A 22316-nucleotide genomic window follows, 5' to 3' on the forward strand; every position below is an offset into this window, starting at 1 on the left:
TAATTATAAAGAAACTAGGTGAGTGCAGTCCTTCCAGATTGGCAGTTCTGGAAAGGCATAAGATCACCCAGTTAGAAAGAATTGCAAATGGAGGACGACAAAGTGCTTATCACTAGTCTTCAAATAAAGAAAACAATTAATTTGGAGGAGCAAACCTGTTGCACCTGCAGACCAGCTGCATTGACTGTTGCTCAGGGTACTCCTCTCACTTGCAGGTTTAGCTAGTGGTGATGCACACAAGAACATCACAAATTATAATCCCTTGGTCTTCCCACCAGCACCAAACCTTGTTCCTCCCTTGGCAGTCCTTCAACCAATGTCTACCCGTAACCCAATTCGCAGATTGATAAGGCATGTGTGCTTAAACCCATTCATCAACAGGGTGGTATAGTGGCTCAGTAGTAAGCACTACTGCCTCACAGTGCAAGGGGTCCTGATTGAATTCCAACCTCAGGCGACTGTCTGCATGGAGTTTGCACATTCACCCCATGTCTGCATGGGTTTCCTCCAAGTTCTCTGTTTTCCTCTCACAGTGAAAAGAAAAACAGGCTAGGTGGGGGTGCATTTGGGTGGGCTGCTCTTGGGAGGATCTCTGTGGACCCCCTGGGCCAAATGACCTGTTTCCGTATGTAGGGATTCTATGAACATAGAAATGAAGCGCTGAATTCCATTTTGAATGTCATGAGCAGAAAGTGGAAGTGGTGCTGATTGATAAATTCTGAACCACCTGTGTGTGTTCTCTTGGTCTATTACAGTAGCTTTCTTTTACACTTCGACTATTTTGTATGTGGTGAAAACAGTATGTGTTTAACAGAAATAGAGACCAGGTTCTCAAATTCCTGCCAAGACTGCTGAGGCTTTTAACCTATGCCCCCTTGTTTCAGAGACCCTTGTATTCCCTGTACTGTAATTGTTCCATCTGCATCTGTACAGGCGCAGAATTCTACATTGGCAAAAGAGACAGCTTGTTTGGTATTGCCTCTGGTGGGGTATGGGACAAAAGGGTGAGAAGTGTTAGTGTTGCAAATAGAGTTCTCAGTTTTGTATTCCTCATTACCATTATTGCTCTGTTGAACCATACCATATTTCTGTTGTCACACTGCTACAGTTTGGAGTGCTGAAGATTGAGGGTAAGGAATCAACCATTTTGTTTAAGGTGACAGATCTGTGACATCTAAAGTCTGCACTGTTGTGCAAATGGGATGCATGGATTTGCATGAGAGATTTGTTTGGATTACCAGGAAGGCTTTTTGACATCAATCCATCAGTGACCAAGTTTCAAGTCTTCACTTTCAAGCCTTTCCACTGTTGTTGTGGGGGAACAGATCTGCCACTACCCCTCAAAATTCCTGATGCTCCTTTAGCATTCTAGTTCTCAACAGTGGTACTGAATGTTCATCTCTGCTTAACTGAGTACTGTGTGTGCAGGACATTATGTTCTTGAGCTTACCTGTGAAATGTGATTTACCGGGTGGAAAATCATATTTAAATTGAATTGATTCTTCCAAGATAAGTATTTTAGTGTGTGCTTGTGTGTCCTGTGATTGTGCCTCTTCTGAGGAATTAGCCTCGTACGTGACCAATATAGAACATAGAACATTACAGTGCAGTATTGGCTCTTCAATCTGCAATGATTTCACAGGTCAGCACGACAATCTGAAGCCCATCTAACCTACATTATTCCATTCCCATCCATTTAAATGCCCTTAAATTTGGCGAGTCTACTGCTGTTGCAAGTAGTGTGTTCCACGCCCCTACTACTGTCTGAGTAGAAAAAATTACCTCTGACATCTGTCCAATATCTAAAACCCTTCAATATAAAGCTTATGTTCCCTCGTGCTAGCCATTGCCATCCGAGGAAAAAGGCTCTCACTGTCCAACCTATCTAACCCTCGATTATCTTCTATGTCTCAATTAAGTCACCTCTCAACCTTCTTCTCTCTAATGAAACAGCCTCATGTCCCTCAGCCTTTCCTCGTAAGACCTTCCCTCCATACCAAGCAACGTCCTAGTAAATCACCTCTGAACCTTTTCCAAAGCTTCCACATCCGATAATGTAGTGACCAGAACTGTACGCAATACTCTAAGTGAGCCCGCACCAGAGTTTTATACAGCTGTAGCATGACCTCGTGGTTCCGAAACTCAATCATTCTACCGATAAAATTGAACACACCATATGCCACCTTAACAACCCTATCAACATGGGTGGCAACTTTCAAGGATCTGTGTACCTGGGCACCAAGATCTCTCTACTCATCTAAACTACCAAGATTCTTACCATTTACCTAATACTCTGTATCCCTCTTACTCCTTCCAAAATGAATCACCTCACACTTTTCTGCATTAAACTCCATTTGCCATCTCTCAACCCAGCTCTGCAGCTTATCTATGTCCCTCTTTAACTTGCAACATCCTTCAGCATTATCCACAACTCTACTGACCTTAGTTTCATCCGCAAATTTACTAACCTATCCTTCTATGCGCTCATCCAGGTCATTTATACAAACTGCAGTGGCCCCAAAACAGATCTTGTGGCACATCACTAGTAACTGAACTCCAGGATGAATGTTTCCCATCAACCACCACTCTCTGTCGTCGATCAGCGAGCCAATTTCCGATCCAAACCACTAAATCACCCTCAATCCCATGCCTCTGTATTTTATGCGATAGCCTACCATGGGGAACCTTATCGAACTCTATACTGAAATCCATATACGACACATCAACTGCTTTACCCTTATCCATCTGTTTGGTCACCTTCTCAAAGAACTTAATAAGGTTTGTGAGGCATGACCGACCCTTCACAAAACAGTGTTGACTATCCCTAATTGACTTATTCATTTCTGGATGACTATAAATCGTATCCCTCAAACCTTTCCAACAATTTACCCATGACTGAAGTAAGGCTCACTGGTCTATAATTGCCAGGGTTGTGTCTACTCCCCTCCTTGAACAAGGGAACAATATTTGCCATTCTCCAGTCTTCTGGCACTATTCCTGTAGACAGTGACGACATGAAGATCCAAGCCAAAGACTCAGCAATCTCCTCCCTGCCTTCCCAGAGAATCCTTGAATAAACCCTATCTGGCCCAGGGGCTTATCTATTTTCAAACTTTCCGGAACGGCTAACCTCTCGTCCTTGTGAACTTGAATCCCGTCCAGTCTAGTAGCCTGTATCTCAGTATTCTCCTTGACAACCAGTATTCATTTAGCGCTTCCCCTATCTCCTCTGACGCCAGGCACACTTTCCCACTACTATCCTTGATTGGCCCTAATCTTACTCGAGTCATTCTTTTATTCTTGATATACCTACAGAAAACCTTAGGATTTTCCTTACTCTGTTCTGCCAATTACTTCTCATGTCCCCTCCTGGCTCTTCTTAGCTCTCTCAATGGCAGTTGCTGTGACAATTAGCTTTGTTGAATTATTTTCTACAATTGAAAGCTGAATTATTTGTGTTAGCCCATTCCCAGTTCTCTAACCATGCACTTTGCACACTGTTTTATTCGACACAAAAAAAAGGCCTGGATGTGACAGGTTCCATATTCAACTGGATGCAGTTATTTGGTGATGGTTAATTGAACTTATGCATTGAATTGAGGTGAGTGACAGTGGCAGTTGAATAAATTGGGAAGATTTGAAGATAGAAAGTGAACCCTGGGGTCTATTGAAATTTGGGTCATGTTAAGGAGTACATTTGACAAGTCAAATATTAAGATTGGAACCGAGGTTGGCTTAAATCATAGGATATGGTCAGAACAACAAATTTGCACACTTCTCTTGAGCTAGTGAGGTCATTCAATTGCTTCAAGCAAGGCTGGGGCACAATACTCCAATTTGCTCAGTACTGTCTCTAGCCATCCTGATTTCAGGAGAACTGCTTCAGAGTTGGGGAAAAATATGTCCCTCTTGCACCTGACTACAGCCAAAGTAATTCCAATTTAAATTTAGTAACTGCCCTTGCTTTTTGCATCTATCATTCTTACAAGTTGATTGCATCACATGTAAAGGTGATGTCTGTCCATAATTCAGTGGTGGAAAAACCCATAAATCAAAACGTTTTGTCTCAGTAAAGTTAAATCAAATAATCTGACTCTGTAAGTGAAACCTCCAATGCTAACACTCACCCCCACAGCTTAAACATTGCCATTTTTCTTGGAAAATGTGTCTGTCGTTGTAATTGGTCTCTTTTTCATACTGCTTTTCCATTGTAAGGTGTGCAGCGTATTGCATAGTTCAATGTTTCATTATCTTGAAATGTCAATTTCAGTTCGAGGTTCCATTGATGACCTTAAACACAGGGATTGATATAAGTTAATTTAAATGATGGTTTCACAATGTGCTTTTTTTTGGAAGGGAAGTTTCAGTACAAATTAAGTTATAACTATAGAGTAAAAACCAAGATTTGGAGATACCCAGGTTTGGTATCCTCTGTGGAGAGAGAAAACGTTAGCATTTCAAGTCCAGTATAATTCTTCTTCAGACAAATATTGAAATGTTAACTCTGATTCTCCATCCACGGAAGCTACCATACCTCACTTTTTCAGCACTTTTTGTTTTGGATTTCCAGCATTCGTGGTATTTGACTTTTGTTATAACTCATTTACATGTGAAACACCATTGTCAGCACATAGTTGAGATGATGGAGATTTTACAAAGTGCTTTTGTCACTTTTGTCTTTAAAACATTAACAAGTTGGTGACAAGCTTTTTCTGGCATCAAGGAGCTGGGATTGAAGCTTTGATCGTCTAGCCATCATGGCAGTATGGTTACAGGAAATCCAAGCTGGAAGATAAATATCCAAGGGTATGTGACTATTCAAAATGGCTGGAAGGAAAGAGTGGTGAGGTAGCAATGTTGGTATGGGATGAAATAAGTATGATAGCCAGAAATTAACTTGGATTAGAACATACAGAATCCATATTGGTGAAGATAAGAAATAACCAATGGAAGAAGATGCTGTTAACAGTAATGTACAGGTACCCTAACAGTAGCTGCACAGTAGGACTGGCAGTAAATTGTGAAGTAATGAGGGCATTTGTTTAAAAAAAAACAGTAGGTGACTTTATTCATCTTAGATTGGCAGAGGTAACCATGAGGAAGAATTTATAATAATATACTTGGGATACTTTCTTAGAACAATATTTTTTGGATCTAATCAATTGTAGATCTAGTGATATGTAATGAAACAGATTTAATACATGATCTGAATAAAATACCCCCAGGGAAATAATGGCCATGATTAGGTAGAATTTCGTATTCTGTTTGAGAGAGAAAAACTTAGGTCAGAAACAAATCTCCTCGGCCTAAATAAGGGTAATTACAAAGGAACGTGGTCAGAGCTAGCTGGAGTGGTGGGAAGAGAGTTTAGCAGCAAAAGCAGTTGAGAAACACCTGACATACATTTAAGAAAATAGTGCACAGTGATATATCTCTGAGAGAATGAAAGATTATAAGGGAAGTTTAGAATGGTATCAAATTGGAGTAAAGACTACAATATGGCAAAGATTATTTGTCAAAGGATTGGGAAAACTTTTAAAAATCAATAGAAGGTTATAAGAAATTTAATAAAAAGGACGAAGAGAAACATTGAGGGTAAATTTGAAAGTAATATCAAGCTTATTTAAATTTTAAAAAAAGGAAAAGAAAGGCTCTTAAAGCACGAGGATAAGGAAAGAATCATGGGAACAGGGAAATAGCAGAAAAGTTGAATAAATACTTTGCATCAGTTTTCACAGTAAAGTACATTAATAGCAAAAATAATACAAAATTAAGAGACAAAGGGAAGGGTGGAAATAAATCCAGCAACGTTTTACAGAGAAAGTATTGGGAAAACTAATGAGAATAAAGGTTGCTAAGTCCTCAGGCCTGATGGATTGCATCTGAAGTTATTAAAGGAACTACTACCAGTGCAGCCACTATCTCTGTAGCTAATGTTCCAAGATTCCTTCGATGCTGGAAACGTTTTGGAGGATTGCAAAACTGCAGTGTGACATGCTTATTCAAAAAGAGCAGAGGAAAGCAAAATTATAACTATAGGCCAGTTAACGTTTGTTCTTGGGAAAATGTCAGCCTTTTATAAAGGATGTAATTTTGCAGCATTTAGAAATATATAAGATGACCAAGCACAGTCAGCATTGCCTCATGGAGGAGGGGGGGGGGGGGAATCATGCCTGACAAATTTATCATAATTCTTTTATCGAGGTAATGATAGAGGGATTATCCTCCAGAGGATTATGACACACTTCTGGAGCAGCTGAGACTTCAGCACAAGCCTCCTGACTCAAAGGTAGGAATACTACAACTGCACCACAGAAGAACCACTTCCTTATGGTAATGTTCTCGGCTCAACTGTCTTCAGCTGCATCATCAATGAGCTTCCTCAGTATAGTTGTTGTATGTTGGACAGGTTAGTTAGAAAATATCTTCAGTTATTTTAGACAACCTGTTAAGACATGTACGACACATTTCTGTAGCATGTGGGATTTGAGTCTAGGCCTTCTGGGCCAGAGGTAAGGACACTACCACTGAGATACAAAAGCCCTCCTTCTTCAGTCTCCTCTTGGTTCAGTTAGATATTGCCCATGAAACATAATTTGTGGCAACAAGTGCAAAGTAGAGTCTCTGATATTTCTTGAAATATTGGGCAGAATTGAAACTGTCAAAAGTGTAAGATTGTGAAAGACAATTAGGAGTACCAAATTTTTCATGAAGGTCTGAAGCACTCTTGTGAAATGATAGAAGTTTGGTTTTCCATGTCCATTTTGACGTGTACTTGCATAATAAAACTTCTGTGACATTTCTGTTATATTTTATGGATATTTTGTTATGTATAGATTTAGAAGTGTTGGTGCTAACAATGTTATTTGTTATCTGTGAAGTAGGAATGTTAATATCATTATGTATACTATTACATATAACAATGAATGAATGTGCACGGCACGCATTGTGAGAATTAGTATTAACAGTTAAATTGTTTTGCTTGAATTTGTTTCTAGCACCATCCAGTGAAGCCTTATAAGATGAATGGGCATAATCTATTTTTTTCTCATTTTCAGGTCATCCAGTTTGCACTAAGGGATTATATTCAGTACTGGTATTATACTCTAAGTGATGATGAATCGTTTTTACTCGAAGTCAGAAAAACTACACAAAATGCACTTGTTCAGTTTGCCACAAGGTAAATTGGATTTATTCTGTAGTAGAAAAGCAATTCATTTGATTTGAGGTACATGTGAAAAATAATGTTTTGCTTTGCAGAGTATTGTAGAATAGTGAACAGTTTTGTGTTTGAATTTTCAGTATTGAAGCACAGTAAATAGGCCATGAGTGACATGTTTCATTCTAAAATCGAGTACTAAGTTCATGTTCCTTCTTTTAATAAGTATCGATCCTTTCCCTGTGGCCACTTTAAATTAAAAAAAGCTTTCTGATAGAATCATTACAAAACAACAGGAGGCCATTTATCTCCATCAGATCCATACACTGTGTAGAGCAATCAAGTTAGTCCTATCCTCCCTTTCTATCCCTGGATCCTGCAAATGTATTTCCCCAAAAGCCCACTGAATTTGCTTTTGCAATCCTTGATTATCTCTGCTTCCACCATTGTTGCATCATAACAAGTTAATGTTTAGTTATTTGGTAGCACAGAACTTGAGAATTGATGATCAAGGGTCATGTTGTCAAAGTTTTTATCATGCATTCATCAGAACAAATTCACAAGAACATCAATTTAGAGAAAGACGAACAATTATACCATATGAGAAGATGGTGCTAATTGCTTGACAAATAGACTGATCAGTAGGTGATTTGCCATGGAAAATATACAAGTTAATGATTATTGGTATTTAACACCTAGGCTTTGCTTAAATTTTTCACGAGGCAGATTGATTCATATAGGTTCATAATGGCTTTCTCGTATCTTGTTGAGTTGAAGTAAGTGTCGTGCATGTCTGTGCCTTTTCTGTCTGCAAAGGATCATATCCTGTGTATTAATACAAGAAATTTCTACGACGATCCTAAATTGGTTATTGGCATCACTCTTCATACACTAAATTATACATCACATATTGTCTGATTTGCGAATTTACATCTAATATTGGATACTGTTGAGTTTTGCAAGTGTGGGCTGGTTGTGTATGATCAATATTTTATTTGTTCCAAACAGGCCATAGAATTCCTATGGTATGGAAAGAGGCCATTTGGTACATTGCGTCTCCATAGACCCTCCAAAGAGTATCCCATTCAGATCCAGCCTCTATCCCCATAACCCTGCATTTACTATGGTTAATCCACTTAGCCTGCATCTGAATTACTTGAACATGTGAACATACAAATTAGAGAGCAGGAGTAAGCATTTAACCACTTCCTGTAGTAGCAACCTTTACTGTTTTTTTTTTTGTGTAAAGTTTCTTTTCAGGTACATGTTAGATGTCCTGATAACTAATGAATTGCTCCTTTTGTCTTATTGTCCTACATTGTGTTCCAACTTGCATACAATCCACTTGCGAGCAGATTTCAGAATGGAACCCTTCACAATCCAAGGCCTGTCTTTATATTCATAGCCTCTAGCTATGCTGTTCCCACAATGCCATTTTTCCTATATCTAATTTATCAAAACCCCTTGGTCACCTGTCAGCCTTTTTGGCTCTCCCAAGAGTTGACCCAGCATGCAATCCTTTCCTAAAATGTAAACCCATGCATTTCTGGTAGCATTTCTCTGCACCTTTTAATGTTTCTCATCTCTTTTTCTCTCAGTCCTCTTTAAATCTATTTGAACAGGATTCAGCATAACTTCCCTATTTTCCAAAACTCTTTGAAATTAACATTGGTGTACTTTTTCTTTGTTGCCTTGCTAATCTGCTGTCCATCATTTAGTGATATATTTACACTCTGAAGCCTTTGTCCTTTTACCTAGACTTGCACCAAATGTGACCACCTTTTTCAACTAAAATATATCATGCATTTTTTAAAATTAAACTTTATTTGTCAATTACCCATTATGCAAGTTTATTAGTTTCCTCCTGTAATTTGTTGCAGTCTTCAGGGTTGACTGTTCTCCAAATTTAGCAATTATGTTTTTAATTCCAAAGTCAAAATTGTTAATGAACTAGACTACGGAGTAGACCATCAAGTAGAAACAAGACTAAGGAGTAGAACATCTGGCCCTTCGGGAATGCTCTACCATTCAATATGATCATAGCTGATCCAATACCTCAACATCATCCCACTTTCTTTCCACACTCCTTAATGCCTTTAATATCTCAAATGTATGCCCACACACACAATTCATCTCGACTGCCCTGAAGTTTCCTTGCATTTTCTGCACAACTCTTAATTCCACCTCATTTTGTGCCATCCGCACACTTTTGGGAATAGTGCATTTGGTTCCCTGTTTTAATTCATTTACATCTGTATAATTCATGAATCACAGGCCTAAGCAGTGACCCTTGTTATAAACCAGTAGTCACTTTCTACAACTTAAAGAAAGACTTATTTATTCCCATTCTCTCTTTCTAGTCTGTTAATCAATTCTCAATCCTTGTGAAAAATCATTTCTTTCAGCAACTTAGATTAATGTTTTGTGGACCCTGTGGCTTACCAGCTTTTATGAATGATGCTTTTATGAATGATACTTTTATTAACCTTCCCTGTTACTATTCTGTCCTTTTATTTGTTTTCCATTTTTGATTTAACTTTTACATTGTCTGCTTCCACCAACCTTTTGGGGTAGAACTTATCAGCTTAAAACAAATTTTGGAAGATAAATACTTTTCTTCACCTCTTCTCTGCCAATGATATTTAAGTCAGCATCTTCTGGTAACCAAATCAGCCGCTGGTGGTAATGAATTATTTGTAAATTTGTCAAAATTCGTCACAACCTAAAGCAACTTCATCAGAACAATTAGTTGGAACGTAGAACAGGCCCTTCCGCCCACAATGTTGTGCTAAACATGACGCCAAATTAAACTAATCCTTTCTGTCTGCCCTTGGTCCATACCTCTCTATTCTTTGCATATTCATGTGCTTATCTAAAGGTCCCTTAAATGCCCCTAACATATCTGCCTCCACCACCCCGTCTGTATGTTCCAGACTCTTATCACACTCTGTGTAAAAATAAAACTTGCCCCTCACATCTCCTTTGAACTCCCCCCTCCTCCCCACCTCTCCTCAAATGCATGTCCTTAGTATTAGACATTTCAACTGTTGGGGGAAAAAAGATTCTGACCATCAAATCCCTCTGTGCATGTCATAATTTTATAGACTTCTATCAAGTCTCCCCTCTGTCTCCACTGCTCCAGAGAAAACAACCTGAGTTTTTCTAGCCTCTTGTATAACTCATACCTTCTAATCCAGGGAGCATCCTGGTAAACCTGTTTTGCACCTCTCCAAAGCCCCCACAACCTTCCTGTAATGTGGTGACCAGAACTGAATGCAGTCTCTAAGTATGGCCTAACCAAAGTCTGAAAAAGCTGTAACATTACATCCTGACTCTTGTAGGAGAAAGTGAGGACTGCAGATGCTGGAGATCAGAGCTGAAAATGTGTTGCCGGAAAAGCGCAGCAGGTCAGGCAGCATCCAAGGAACAGGAGAATCGATGTTTCGGGCATAAGCCCTTCTTCAGGAATGAGGAAAGTGTGTCCTTGTAGAGGGAGGAAGAGAACTTCTTCAAGGAAGGCATCCTTGCAAGAGGATTCGCAGTAGGTTAAAATCTTCGAGAAGAAAGTGAAGACTGCAGATGCTGGAGATCAGAGCTAAAAATGTGTTGCTGGAAAAGCGCAGCAGGTCAGGCAGCATCCAAGGAACAGGAGAATTCCAGCAACACATTTTCAGCTCTGATCTCCAGCACTGCTGCGCTTTTCCTCACTTTCTCCTGGAAGATTTTAATCTAATGCGAATCCTCTTGCAAGGATGCCTTCCTTGAAGAAGATCTCTTCCTCCCTCTACAAGGACACACTTTCCTCATTCCTGAAGAAGGGCTTATGCCCGAAACGTCGATTCTCCTGTTCCTTGGATGCTGCCTGACCTGCTGCGCTTTTCCAGCAATAAATTTTCAGCTCATCCTGACTCTTGTACTCAGTTTCCCCTACCAATAAAAGCAAGCATGCCATTCGTCGTCTTTACCACCCTACCGACTTGTGTGGCTACTTTCAGGGAGCTATGGACCAGAACCCCAAGATCTCTCTGTACATCAGTGTTGTTCAGGGTCCTGCCATTAATTGTTTACCTTTCCTTAAATTTGATCTCCTGAAATGCAGCACCTCACAATTAGCTGCATTAAACTCCATCTGCCATTTTTCAGCCGATGTCTGCAACTGATTTATATCCTGCTATATCTTTTGACAGTTTTCGACACTATCCACAACTCCACTGATCTTTGTATTGTCTGCAAACTTTACTAAACCACCCATCCACATTTTCATTTATATCTCGAACATCAGAGGTCCCAGTATGGATCCCTGCAGGACACCAGTAGTCAAGGACCTCCAGCCGGAAAGACACTCTTCCACCACTACCCTCTGCCTTCTATGGGCAAGCCAATTCTGAATCCACGAACCAAGTCATCTTAATCTTATGGATGAGTCTACCATCTGGGACCTTATCGAAAGCCTTAATAAAAGCGATGTAGACAAAATCCACTGCTCTATCTTCATTAATAACCTTTGTTACCCCCTTGAAAAATTCAGTCAAGTTAGTAAGACATGACATGCCCCACACAAAGCCATGCTGACTATCCCTAATTAGGCCATGCTTTTCCAAATGTGTAGAAATCCTATCCTTAAGAATTTTCTCTAATAGCTTTCCAGCCAGTGATAAGAGTCTTACCATCTGTAGTTTCCTGGTTTATCCCTATTTCCCTTCTTCAGCAGAGGAACAATATTACCAACTCACCAGTCCTCTGGAACCTCTCCAGTCACTAACAAGGATACAAAAATCTACGTCAAGGCCCCAGCAGTCTCCTTTCTAGCCTCTGTCAATAACCTGTGGGCCCTGGGGACTTATTCACCCTAATGCTTTCATGAAACCTATCACCACTTCTTTCTTGATCTCAAAATGCCCTAGCATGTTAGCATGCTCCACACAAATCTCATTATCCTTCATATCCTTCTCCTGGGTGAATACTAATGCGAAGTACTAATTTAGGATCTCGCCCATGTCATCTGCTTCCAAGCGCAAGTTCCCTCCTTCATCCTTGAGTAGTGCAAACTTCATCCTAGCTGTCCACCTATTTTAATGTATGAATAGAATGTCTTGGGATTCTCTTACTTACCAAGGTTATTTCCTGACCCCTTCTTGCTCTCCTAATTCCTTGCTTGATTTCTTTCCTGCTTTGTTTACATTCCTCATAGTCCCTGTCTGATTTTAGCAAATAAACCTTACATGTACTATTTTTTTCCTTTGACTAAATTCACAACCTCCCTCGTTCTGCAAGGGACCCTTACCTTGCCATCTTTGTTCTTCCTTGTTACTGGAACATGCTGCCCTGAACTCTAATCAAGTCATTAAATAACTCCCACATGTCAAATGTGGATTTGCCTGATAACGGCTCTTCCCAATTGATACTCCTTAGCTCCTACTTAATATCCCCCAATTTAGTGTTTTCCCCCAAAGTCCTGACCTCATTCATCGCTATCTTAAAACTTAAGGAGCTGTGATCACCATTTCCAAAGTGTTCTATCACTGAAAAGTCAGTCACCTGGCTAGGTAAAAACAATGACTGCAGATGCTGGAAACCAGATTCTGGATTAGTGGTGCTGGAAGAGCACAGCAGTTCAGGCAGCATCCGAGGAGCAGTAAAAGGACATTAGTCAATAGAAGGTCCAGTACGATCCATCCTCTAGTTGGACTATCCACCTACTGTTCCAAGAAACCCTCTTGGATGCACTTAACAAATTCTGCCCAGTTTGAGCCTCTTGTTCTAAGGGAGTCCCAGTCAATATTGGGGAAGTTAAAAGTCACCCACTATGACATCTGATTTTTATTGCATCTTTCCATAATCTGCCTACATATTTGTTCCTCAGTGTCTCGGTTGTTAATGAGATTATATTATAACCCCCCCCCAATCAGAGTGATTATACCCATCTTATTTTTGAACTGTACCATATTGCCTCAGTGGATGAACCCTCCATTCCGTCCTGAGTGCAGATGTGACATTCTCCCTGGTTAATAACACAACTCTTCTGCCTCTTTACGTACCTCTCTATCTTGTTTAAAACAACAAAACTCTGGAACGTTGAGCGTCCAGTCCAGTCTCTATGTCAACCATGTTTCAGTAGAGGATTAGTCTGAGGAAAGTTAATACCATGAGAACTGGTAAATATAGGACAATAACATTTCTAGTTTCATTAAGGAAATCAGTTTTAGAAAATGTTCTTTATAATTTTATGGTTTTTGTTTCATTGTCTTTTGTTACTAATCAACAGGTCAAAGGAGGTAGACTGGCAACCATATTTTACTACACGGTTGGTAAATGATTTTGCTGCACATCTTCATGTATTCAGAAAAGCTCAACAAAGGATAGAAGACTCAAAGCAGAAGAAAGGTATGAAATAGTTATCAAGCCAACTGATTTTTGTTTTGGGGGGGCGGGATTAGTCTTTTCTATTCCTCTGTTATTTTGATATTGTGTTTCTATTTTTCCTTTTTGCAAAGATAACCTGGGTATGTGGATGTCTGGGCTCAAAAGCCATACCTACATTTCAGCTCCTTTTGAATAGGGCATGTATGATTTGCTTCTAGATTAACAGGCTAATATGTTAGCATGGATAGCGGATTGGCTAGCTGATGAGAAGGTTAGGAATAAATGTGGTGTTTTCAAATAGGCTCCAAGGATGAGATCTTGGTTATTTACAATCTGTTATAATGGCTTATGTGGAGAGACCAAGAGGAAAATTTCAAAGTTTGCTGACAATAGAAAACATGTAATGAATGGAAATTATAAAATTGGTGCTTTGGAACTGTAGCTTTAAATTTTAAGAGTAACTGATTTATTGTCACTTGTACCGGGGTACAGTGAAAAGATTTGATATTGAGCAGTACAGGCAGATCACAATAAGCAAAAATGTATGGATCAGAAGTTTTTAAAGAAAAACCTAGAGGCATATAGATTACATTACACAGGGCATGTGTTAGCATTAGTAGGATCAGCATTATTTGAGGCTAAAGAGTCCATTCATCAGTCTAATAATGGCCAGGAAGAGGCTATTCTTGAACCTCCTGGTGCTTGTGTTCAGACTTCTGCATTTTCTGCTTGATGGAAGAGGTTGGAGGAAATCATCTCTGGAATGCGATGGGTGTTTGGTATTGGCAGCCTTTCAGTGGCAGCAAGCCATGTAAATGGAGTCTGTGGATGGAAGGTTGGCTTCAGTGATGATCTGGGCTGTAAATACCATCTTCTGTAGTTTCTTATGGTACTGGGCAGAGCAGTTGCCATACCAGGCTGTTATGCACCCGGATAGTGTACCTTCAGTGGTGTATCTGTAGAAGTTGGTAAGGGTCTTTATGGACATACCTGAGGAAGAAGAGGCATTGTTATGCCTCCTTGACTGTCGCATTTACGTGGGAGGTCCAGGACAGGTTGTCGGTATTGTCACTCCGAGAAACTTGACACTGTCCACCTCTCAACACCAGTTCTGTTGATGTAGATGGGGGTGCATTCCTCTCCTCTCTTCCTGAAATCAATGATCAGTTCTTCAGTTTTGAGAGAGGTTGTTATCATTGTACCATGTCACCAAGCTCTCTACCTCCCGTCTGTATTTTGACTCATTGTTAGATATCCGTCCTGCTACGGTGGTATCATCAGCGAAGTTGCAGATGGCGCTTGTTAGGAATTTAGCAGCACAGTCACTGGTGTTCAGGGAATACAGTAGTGGGCTGAGGATGGATCCTCGGGGAGGGGCTCCAGTGTTGACTATTGTTGTGGAGGAGGTGCAGTTACCTGTCTTCATTGATTGTGATCTGTGGATCAGAAAGCTGAGAATTTGATTGCAGAGGGAGCTGAGACCAAGGTCTCAGTTTTGAGATCAGTGTGAAGGGGATAATGGTGTTGAAGGTGGAGCTGTAGTTGATGAGCAGGAGTTTGATGTAGGTATCCTTGTTTCCAGATGTTCCAAGGATGAGTACAGAGCTAGGAGTATGGCGTCTGCTGTTGACCTGTTATATTAGTAAGCAAATTGTAGGGGATCAAGACAGGCTGGGAAATTGGAGTGGATCTGGGCCATGACCAGCCTCTCGAAGCACCTCCATGATGAATGAAGTCAGAGCCACTGGGAGGTAGTCATTAAGGGACGTGCATTCTTAGGTATGGGATGATGGTGGTTGTCTTGAAGCAGGCGGGGACTTCGCTTGGAGGGAGAGGTTGAAGATGTTGGTGAATACCTTGGTGAGTTGGTCCACAGAGGATCTGAGTGCTCAGCTGGGAACACTGGCCAACTCCATCGCTTTGATTGCACTGACTCCCAGGAAGACCGATCTGACATCTGCAGTGGTGACTGAGGGAACAGGTGTGTCTGGAGCTGTTGGGGCAGACATCATGGTGCCGCTGGCATTCTGCTCAAACGGAAAGCATTGAGCACATCAGGGAGGGGTGTGTCTTGTTTGTTATCTTGTTCTGCATCATTTTGTATCCTGAAATGTTGTTCTGTTTGGTAGTTTTTGTCTGGTACTGCCTCTTGGCATCCCTGATGGCTTTGCGGAGATTATATCTGGATTTCCTGTATTGGTCTGGGACATCCAACTTGAATGCTTCCCGTTTGGTCTTCAGTAGGGAATGGATTTCCTGGTTCACCCAAGATTTTCAATTGGAGAACACTTGGATTAACTTTTTTGGTATGCAGTCCTCCATGCATTTGTGTATGAAGTCTATTTGCTAATGAGGGGGAGTCATATGACATCTTAAGTCTACCTGACACTAAGTCTCAATGTTTGATAAGAGCTCAAAGAAAGGCTTGGATTGCTTTACTGATGAAAAGAGCTTGAAATATTTATGCTCTGAGGCAGTGGCAGAATTCTGTACTTTTTCAGTGATCAATCTTTTAGTCTTGTGAAATCTTAGAAATATATTATAGATACTGGATTGTAAACAGTAGTACTCTAAGCTATACCTTCTAAGATGAAAGAAAATTTGGGATCAACAATAGCGAAGTAGTTGTTCTACCTGAATGCAATGCATTAACCTTGCATGTCTCCACGGTTAAGAAATCAAAGCAAGCTGTTTTGAAGTCAGGTGATTACTCTATCTATTCAATAAATCTCTCAGATAATTCTGCATTGTCAGCAAGTTGAAAAGACAGCTTAACTTTACAGCTACCATAGCCAGCTGTGGGAGGAAGACTATCTCATGTCGTAGAAATGCAGCCTGCAGCAATCTAGGAATGTAGGAGATTTGTCTAATTTTAGCTGTGGTCAGAACAATCAACAAAATGTAATTTACTATGATATCTGAAACTCCAATTTGTAACTTGATTTAAGTGGGGGTATGGGAGAACCCATTTTTAACTGGAAGCAACTGTAGACTGTTTGCTAAAAGGACTTTAAGTGATAGTGATAAGTAACAAAACTCCATATGCATGAGCGAGAAGTGTAAAATTTTCCCGGGAAAATTCACCCATGATGCTAAATACTTGGAGTCTGATTCAGCTAATTTTCTTCCTTAAAATTAGTATGACTTAAATTTTGATTTTTGTATCTGCCTTAAATACTCTATTTTGAGCTGATCCAGCCTGAAATCTACTCATGTACCCACAATCCCATGCTGGTTGACCATCAAGAGGGTTATGAGAGAAGATTCATTTTGGCAGTGCGCAGATTATAAATGTAAGCCAGCATTTTTAGTAGACAGTTTACATGTTAATTTGACTAATTTTTAAAATCTTGGCTCATCTTTGAATGGAGGATTTATGCGGTACAGATCCTAAAGGAGTTTCATTATCATTTGTCCAGAGACAGTGCAAGCAGATGCTGAGTATTGAGAATCAACTTCTGTTATCTTTGAAGTACATGTGGTAAGACTATTTAACTAAGCACTGACTCTGTCCTTGAACCCACTTGGATATCTTGCTACAGAAACAAATGAATACCCCCTTACTTTAGATTTTTCACCTTCAGTATTTTGGAGTTCTTTATTGATGAGACTCAACTTTCTCACTTCAAATTGCCTTCACCAACTCAAAATTCTACGTAGGAAGAGTAGGCCAGGAGAGTACAGAGTTCAGCGTAAATTTTACATCATGTGTAAGATAATTGAAGGAAATAGATGTAAAAGAAAATAAACTCAAGGTTCTTTAGCTGAATGCATGAAATACCTACAAATAGATAGATGATTTAGTATGCAAATAAAGGCAAATGGTTTAGATTTAATCACTGTTATAGAGACATAGTTGCCAGCTGACCAAAGTTGGAAAATGAATATTCTTTGTTACAGTGTTTTATAAGAACAGAATAGCAAAAAAAAGAGACACTCCTGAGAGTGAAGGATGACATGAAGACATTAGTGAGAGACGATTTGGCTTCACAAAATTCTGAAGTAGAATCTATATTGGTAGAAATTAGGAATGTTACAAAGAACAGTATTGTGTCTTTGAATTCGGAATGTTTTAGAAACCAATCAAGGGCCACCAAAAAGTTGATGAGGGAAAACTAAAAACAAAAATAGAAACTGAACAGAAATTAAATTGTAAGAACTTTAAGTATGAACAAAGGAAGAGAATAGATAACATAAACACTCTTCTTTTACATGTAGTGACTAGAGAAGTTTTCATGGGGAATGATGAAATCACAAAGGCATTGAATAAATATTTTGCCTTCTACTGAGAAGTCAGGCAGAATATGTACCTAGGAACTAAAAAGACATGAAGTTATTAAGATAATTGATTCCAGTGGAGAAAAGTTATTGGAGAAATCCAAGGGACTAAAATCTGATAAATCCAGAACATGATGGTCTACACCCTAGGATTCTAAAATCCATATTCTCTAAGATAGTGAATATGCTGACTATGACTTTCTAGAATTTAAGATTCATCAGTAATCCCTCCAATTTGGAGTTGTATGTAATACTGCCTATCATGAAAGGGGGGAGAGGAACAACTGGAAGCTACTGTTTTGTTCACTTAATATTAGTCAATTGAAAGATGCTGAAATGTATTATTAAAAAAGTTTTAACAATGCACTAAGTATGATTAGAGAAAATCAACTCTTTTTAGAAAGGGAAGCCCATTTGACTAAATTATTGGAGTCTAAGGATGTTGCAAGTGGGGACGCAGGAGAGGAAACAGGAGATGTGATACACTTGGATTTCCAAAAAGGAGCCACACAAAAGTTGATGGAGCTGGGAGGTAATATTAGCATGGATAGAAGGTTGATTAACAGACAGCAAGCAGACAATGGATATAATGGGGTGTTTCCAAGTTGGTAGATTGACCAGTGAAATGCTGTAGTGATCAGTGCTGTTACATCAGCTGTTACAATTGATGGTAATGACTTGATTGAGAGACATGGGGGCTCTTGTGATGAAATGGTAGTATTTCTACCTCTGAGTCAAGGGGATCAGGTTCAAGTACCACTTGCTCCAGAGGTGTGCAAAAACATCTCACAATAGATTGAATAGAAAATATCTAGATGAAGAGACAGATTTTATAATGGTACAAAGCTAGATGGAAAGCTACATGGAGGGAGACAACAAGCAAATACATATCCATTAAGTGGGCAGCAGGATGGCAGATGAACTAATATGCAGAATTGTGAAGCTATTGACTTTAGTTGTAAAAATAGAAATGAACATTTTTAAAGCATGCAAAACCTGTGAATTACTTTGCTTAGAGTTACAAATCATTGAAATTCTCTGGCCCAGACGGTTGTGAATGTGTCATTATTGAATATATTTGCGGCTTGGAGAGGTAGATATTTTGACCCGGAATTAAGTATGGAGAGTTGTGGAAAAGCAGTCCAGGATCAGCCATGTTCTTCTTAATCAATTGATTAAATCATGGGCTAACAGGTCTACTGCTCTTATTCCTTATGTTCTTTGATTCTTGCCCTTTCTGCCAATTGGACAGATCTCCCTACCTTCTCTAACTGAACTTCGTGACTTCAACATCTCTCTTTTATCTCCTTTCAGCGAGCAGCCTCTTCTCCAAAGAGAGCAATTATGTCATTAAAATGAATTTGCTATGGTAGATTTTCACCTGAACAATCTTAGAATGAGGGGGAAGCTGTATAATAGAATTACTGAATGTTATAGAATTGAAAGACTTATCTGATTATTGCCATCAGTTGGAGAAATAGCCTAGCTGCCACCTCTATGCATGATATCACAGGAAAATGACTGGTATGTTTCAGTTCACTTTATTTTGCTTTGTGGTTTTCTTAAATTTGTCTTTTCTATCCTTAACTAATTGTCAATTGTTTTAACTTGGCTCAAAGTAATTAAAATCTGACCATCATCATTTCTGATAGATGCTCTTCAGTTGAATGATACATTTAGAATAATCTTGTTAACAAACAATCCTCTTGATTTGTTATTGATTTCTTTGTGGGTAACCATGTTTGCCTCACTAGCATTTAATGCATAAGGCCATGCTCCCTACTTGTTGCAGTGGGAGGGGAGGAAGGAGATATGAGTTAATGTAATGCAGGAGTATAAATTCTAATGTAGCCAACCTCCCAGAGGAAAATTTTTGTAGGCATTAATGTTGGATACGCAATAGTTGTTATTGAGAGCAAACAATTGCAATTTGTTTGTCCCATGTCAGAAGACATATCAATGTTGGAGAATTCACACTTGTTACCTGAAAGAGAAAGATAATTGCTGTTTAATTGTTTGCCTATTTTGGAGCAAGAAGTGAGGAAAGGGAATGCTGCAAGTGTAGCTCGTTTATGTCTTTGCACGTATTTTGTTTTATTCACCCAAATCGTTGGCATAGGCATTTGCTATTTAGAAACATGAAAAAATACCTATATTTGTACCTAATACCTAAGTCAGTAGAAAACTGAGTGTTTTCTATTTTCCGATCTCATGTAAAAACCGGAAATGTCTAAATTTATAAACAAACAAGAAACTATCCACAGGTTGTGCAGCATCATGAAGAAGGAGATGCTTCTCTCTGTGTGTGTCTGTCTCTCTCGATCGGTCTGTCTCTTTCGATCGGTCTGTCTCTCTCGATCGGTCTGTCTCTCTCGATCGGTCTGTCTCTCTCGATGTCTCTATCTATCTATCTATCTATCGATCTGTGTCTCTCTCTGTGTCTCTCTCTGTGTCTCTCGATCTCTCTCGATCTATCTATCTCTCTATCTATCTATCGATCTCTCTTTCTCTCTATCTATCTATCGATCTCTCTCTCTCGCGATCTCTGTCTAAAACAATGCAACAGCATATAAAATAGTTATTGTTCCTCTTGAAATTCGAGAAAATCACCTCCAACTTCTAAAATATCTCAAAGGAGCAGCCTGTTACAGCCAGAAATTTTTCCTGTCCACCATCTTGCATTACCCAGAATCTGAACCATTTTCAATCAAAATTTGAAAGTTTGCAAGATGAAAACTGGGAACAGCAGAGATGCAGATATATCTGGGGATCTTTGTACACAGATCATGAAAATATAATTCCTCTGTTGCAAACCTTTCCAGTGTCCTATTGGAATTTAGCATATGTGGCCAGAGGATTTGAATAGAATGGGGAGAAATTTTGCTGCAGCTATACAAACACTAGATTAGACCATATCTGGAGTATTTTGTGCAATATGGACTCCATGTGGTATGTTGCCTTTGGAAGTGCAGCATAAATTCACCAGAATGTTAACTGGAACCCAAAGAATATATAAACTAAGTTTGTATTTCCTGAAATAGGTCATGTTAATTTAATTTTGTTTAGAATTTTGAAAGGAATTGATGCAGTATGTGGAGATTTTCTTTCTGGAATCATGGGTAGGGGATGCCACCTTAATAAAAGTTAGGAAGTAGTTCTTTGTGCAAAGGTTGATAGAAGTGAGGAAAATTCTCCCACAGAAAGCAAAAATGCTTGCTCACTGACTAACTTCCAATCTGAGATCTATAATTATTTTCTCAGACAAGGGTGTGAAAAGAGATGGAGCTTAAGCAGATAGGTAGAGTTGAAATATAGATCAATCATTATTTATCAGTGAATGGTGACCTGAATGGCAAAAGATGGTCTACTGTATATTTACAGACTTTATGATTTCGAAACTTTTATAATGCGTTAGAATATCTCTTTGTGTATTTCTTTGCAGTCATGTCTGTTACCTTTAACCAACTTTGCCAATTTAACTATCTGTTTTAAAATTAATTAAAAATAACTGCAAACATTTAATGAGTTTTAATATATCAATTGGAACAACAATCCTGTCATTTCAGATGCTTCAGAAGAATTTGTTGACACTTTTTTTGAAGTTGAAGTGGAAATGGAGAAAGAAGTCTGCCGTGACCTGATCTGTACTTCAGTTAAAGATGAAGAAGGTTTATTTTATTTTATTTTTTAACATTTCTACTATAATGGCTAAATATGGATAAAGAAGTGAGAAATTATTTCATATTTTAGCTTATTCAATTAATACAAACCTATCGTTTCTTTCTTACTTGCCTGTCTGAATCCCAGAGTCAGTCTATAACTTTCTTAAATAATTCCAAGTATTTTACCTTTAGTAAACTCTGAAAATCCATGTCATGTTATGCTCATTATTTATTTGTTAAAAAGACATTCTGATTAGAGTTTTGCCTTTTGAAATTGTGCCAGCCTGTCTTGCTGTAGCTGCTTTAAATCAAGTAGTATTAGGTTAGTTGTTCATATCTTATGCAATTTTGTGTTCTTCCATGATGTTCCTGTTGGTTACTTTTTAATGCAATTTGTTTGCAGTCTTTTTCTTGTAAATTCTCTTTTCTATTAGGGGTATCTTTTGTAGTAATCTCCGTATTTGGTACTAACTCAGGACATTGAGCTTGAGATACATTTCACCAAATCACTTTTTAACAGCTTTAGCAAACCATTCCTTGATTTATGTGATGTTAGATGTGGTTTTGATCAAACTTGGTGTGTAGAGTTTTTGTTTTACAGAATTATGAATTGTACATAGATCTTTTATAAAAGCAAATTGACTACTCCTGAAAGCAAGTAAAGCTATGCGGAGCTTTTAAACCCACTGGATTAAAATGGTGCAAGTTCCTAACAGTTTCAGCAGTGCATGACTGACCGAGGAGAAGGATAGTAGAATCCCTCCATTGTGGAAGCAGACTTTTCAGCCCCTCAGTACACACTGACCCATGCAGATTTGAGAAGAATGTGCAAACTCCAAACAGAAGTCTATGGG

The 22316-nt window shown here is 39.0% G+C and overlaps 1 protein-coding gene across 6 annotated transcripts in view; it reads left to right on the plus strand.

The window, feature by feature from the left end:
• Window positions 1-22316, plus strand: part of snx13 (sorting nexin 13) — a 234419-nt gene that overhangs the window by 72477 nt on the left and 139626 nt on the right. For all 6 annotated transcript variants that reach the window (XM_087987099.1, XM_087987100.1, XM_087987101.1 and 3 more), the window contains exons 5-7: window positions 7059-7180; window positions 13425-13543; window positions 21367-21468. In XM_087987099.1, coding sequence (XP_087843225.1) covers window positions 7059-7180; window positions 13425-13543; window positions 21367-21468 — 343 coding nt within the window. The remainder of the gene's footprint in view (window positions 1-7058; window positions 7181-13424; window positions 13544-21366; window positions 21469-22316) is intronic.

This window comes from Chiloscyllium plagiosum, unplaced genomic scaffold, assembly GCF_037043375.1.
Source record: "Chiloscyllium plagiosum isolate Xiang-an unplaced genomic scaffold, Cpla_swu_hap1 HiC_scaffold_5, whole genome shotgun sequence".
NCBI classification, from domain to species: domain Eukaryota; kingdom Metazoa; phylum Chordata; class Chondrichthyes; order Orectolobiformes; family Hemiscylliidae; genus Chiloscyllium; species Chiloscyllium plagiosum.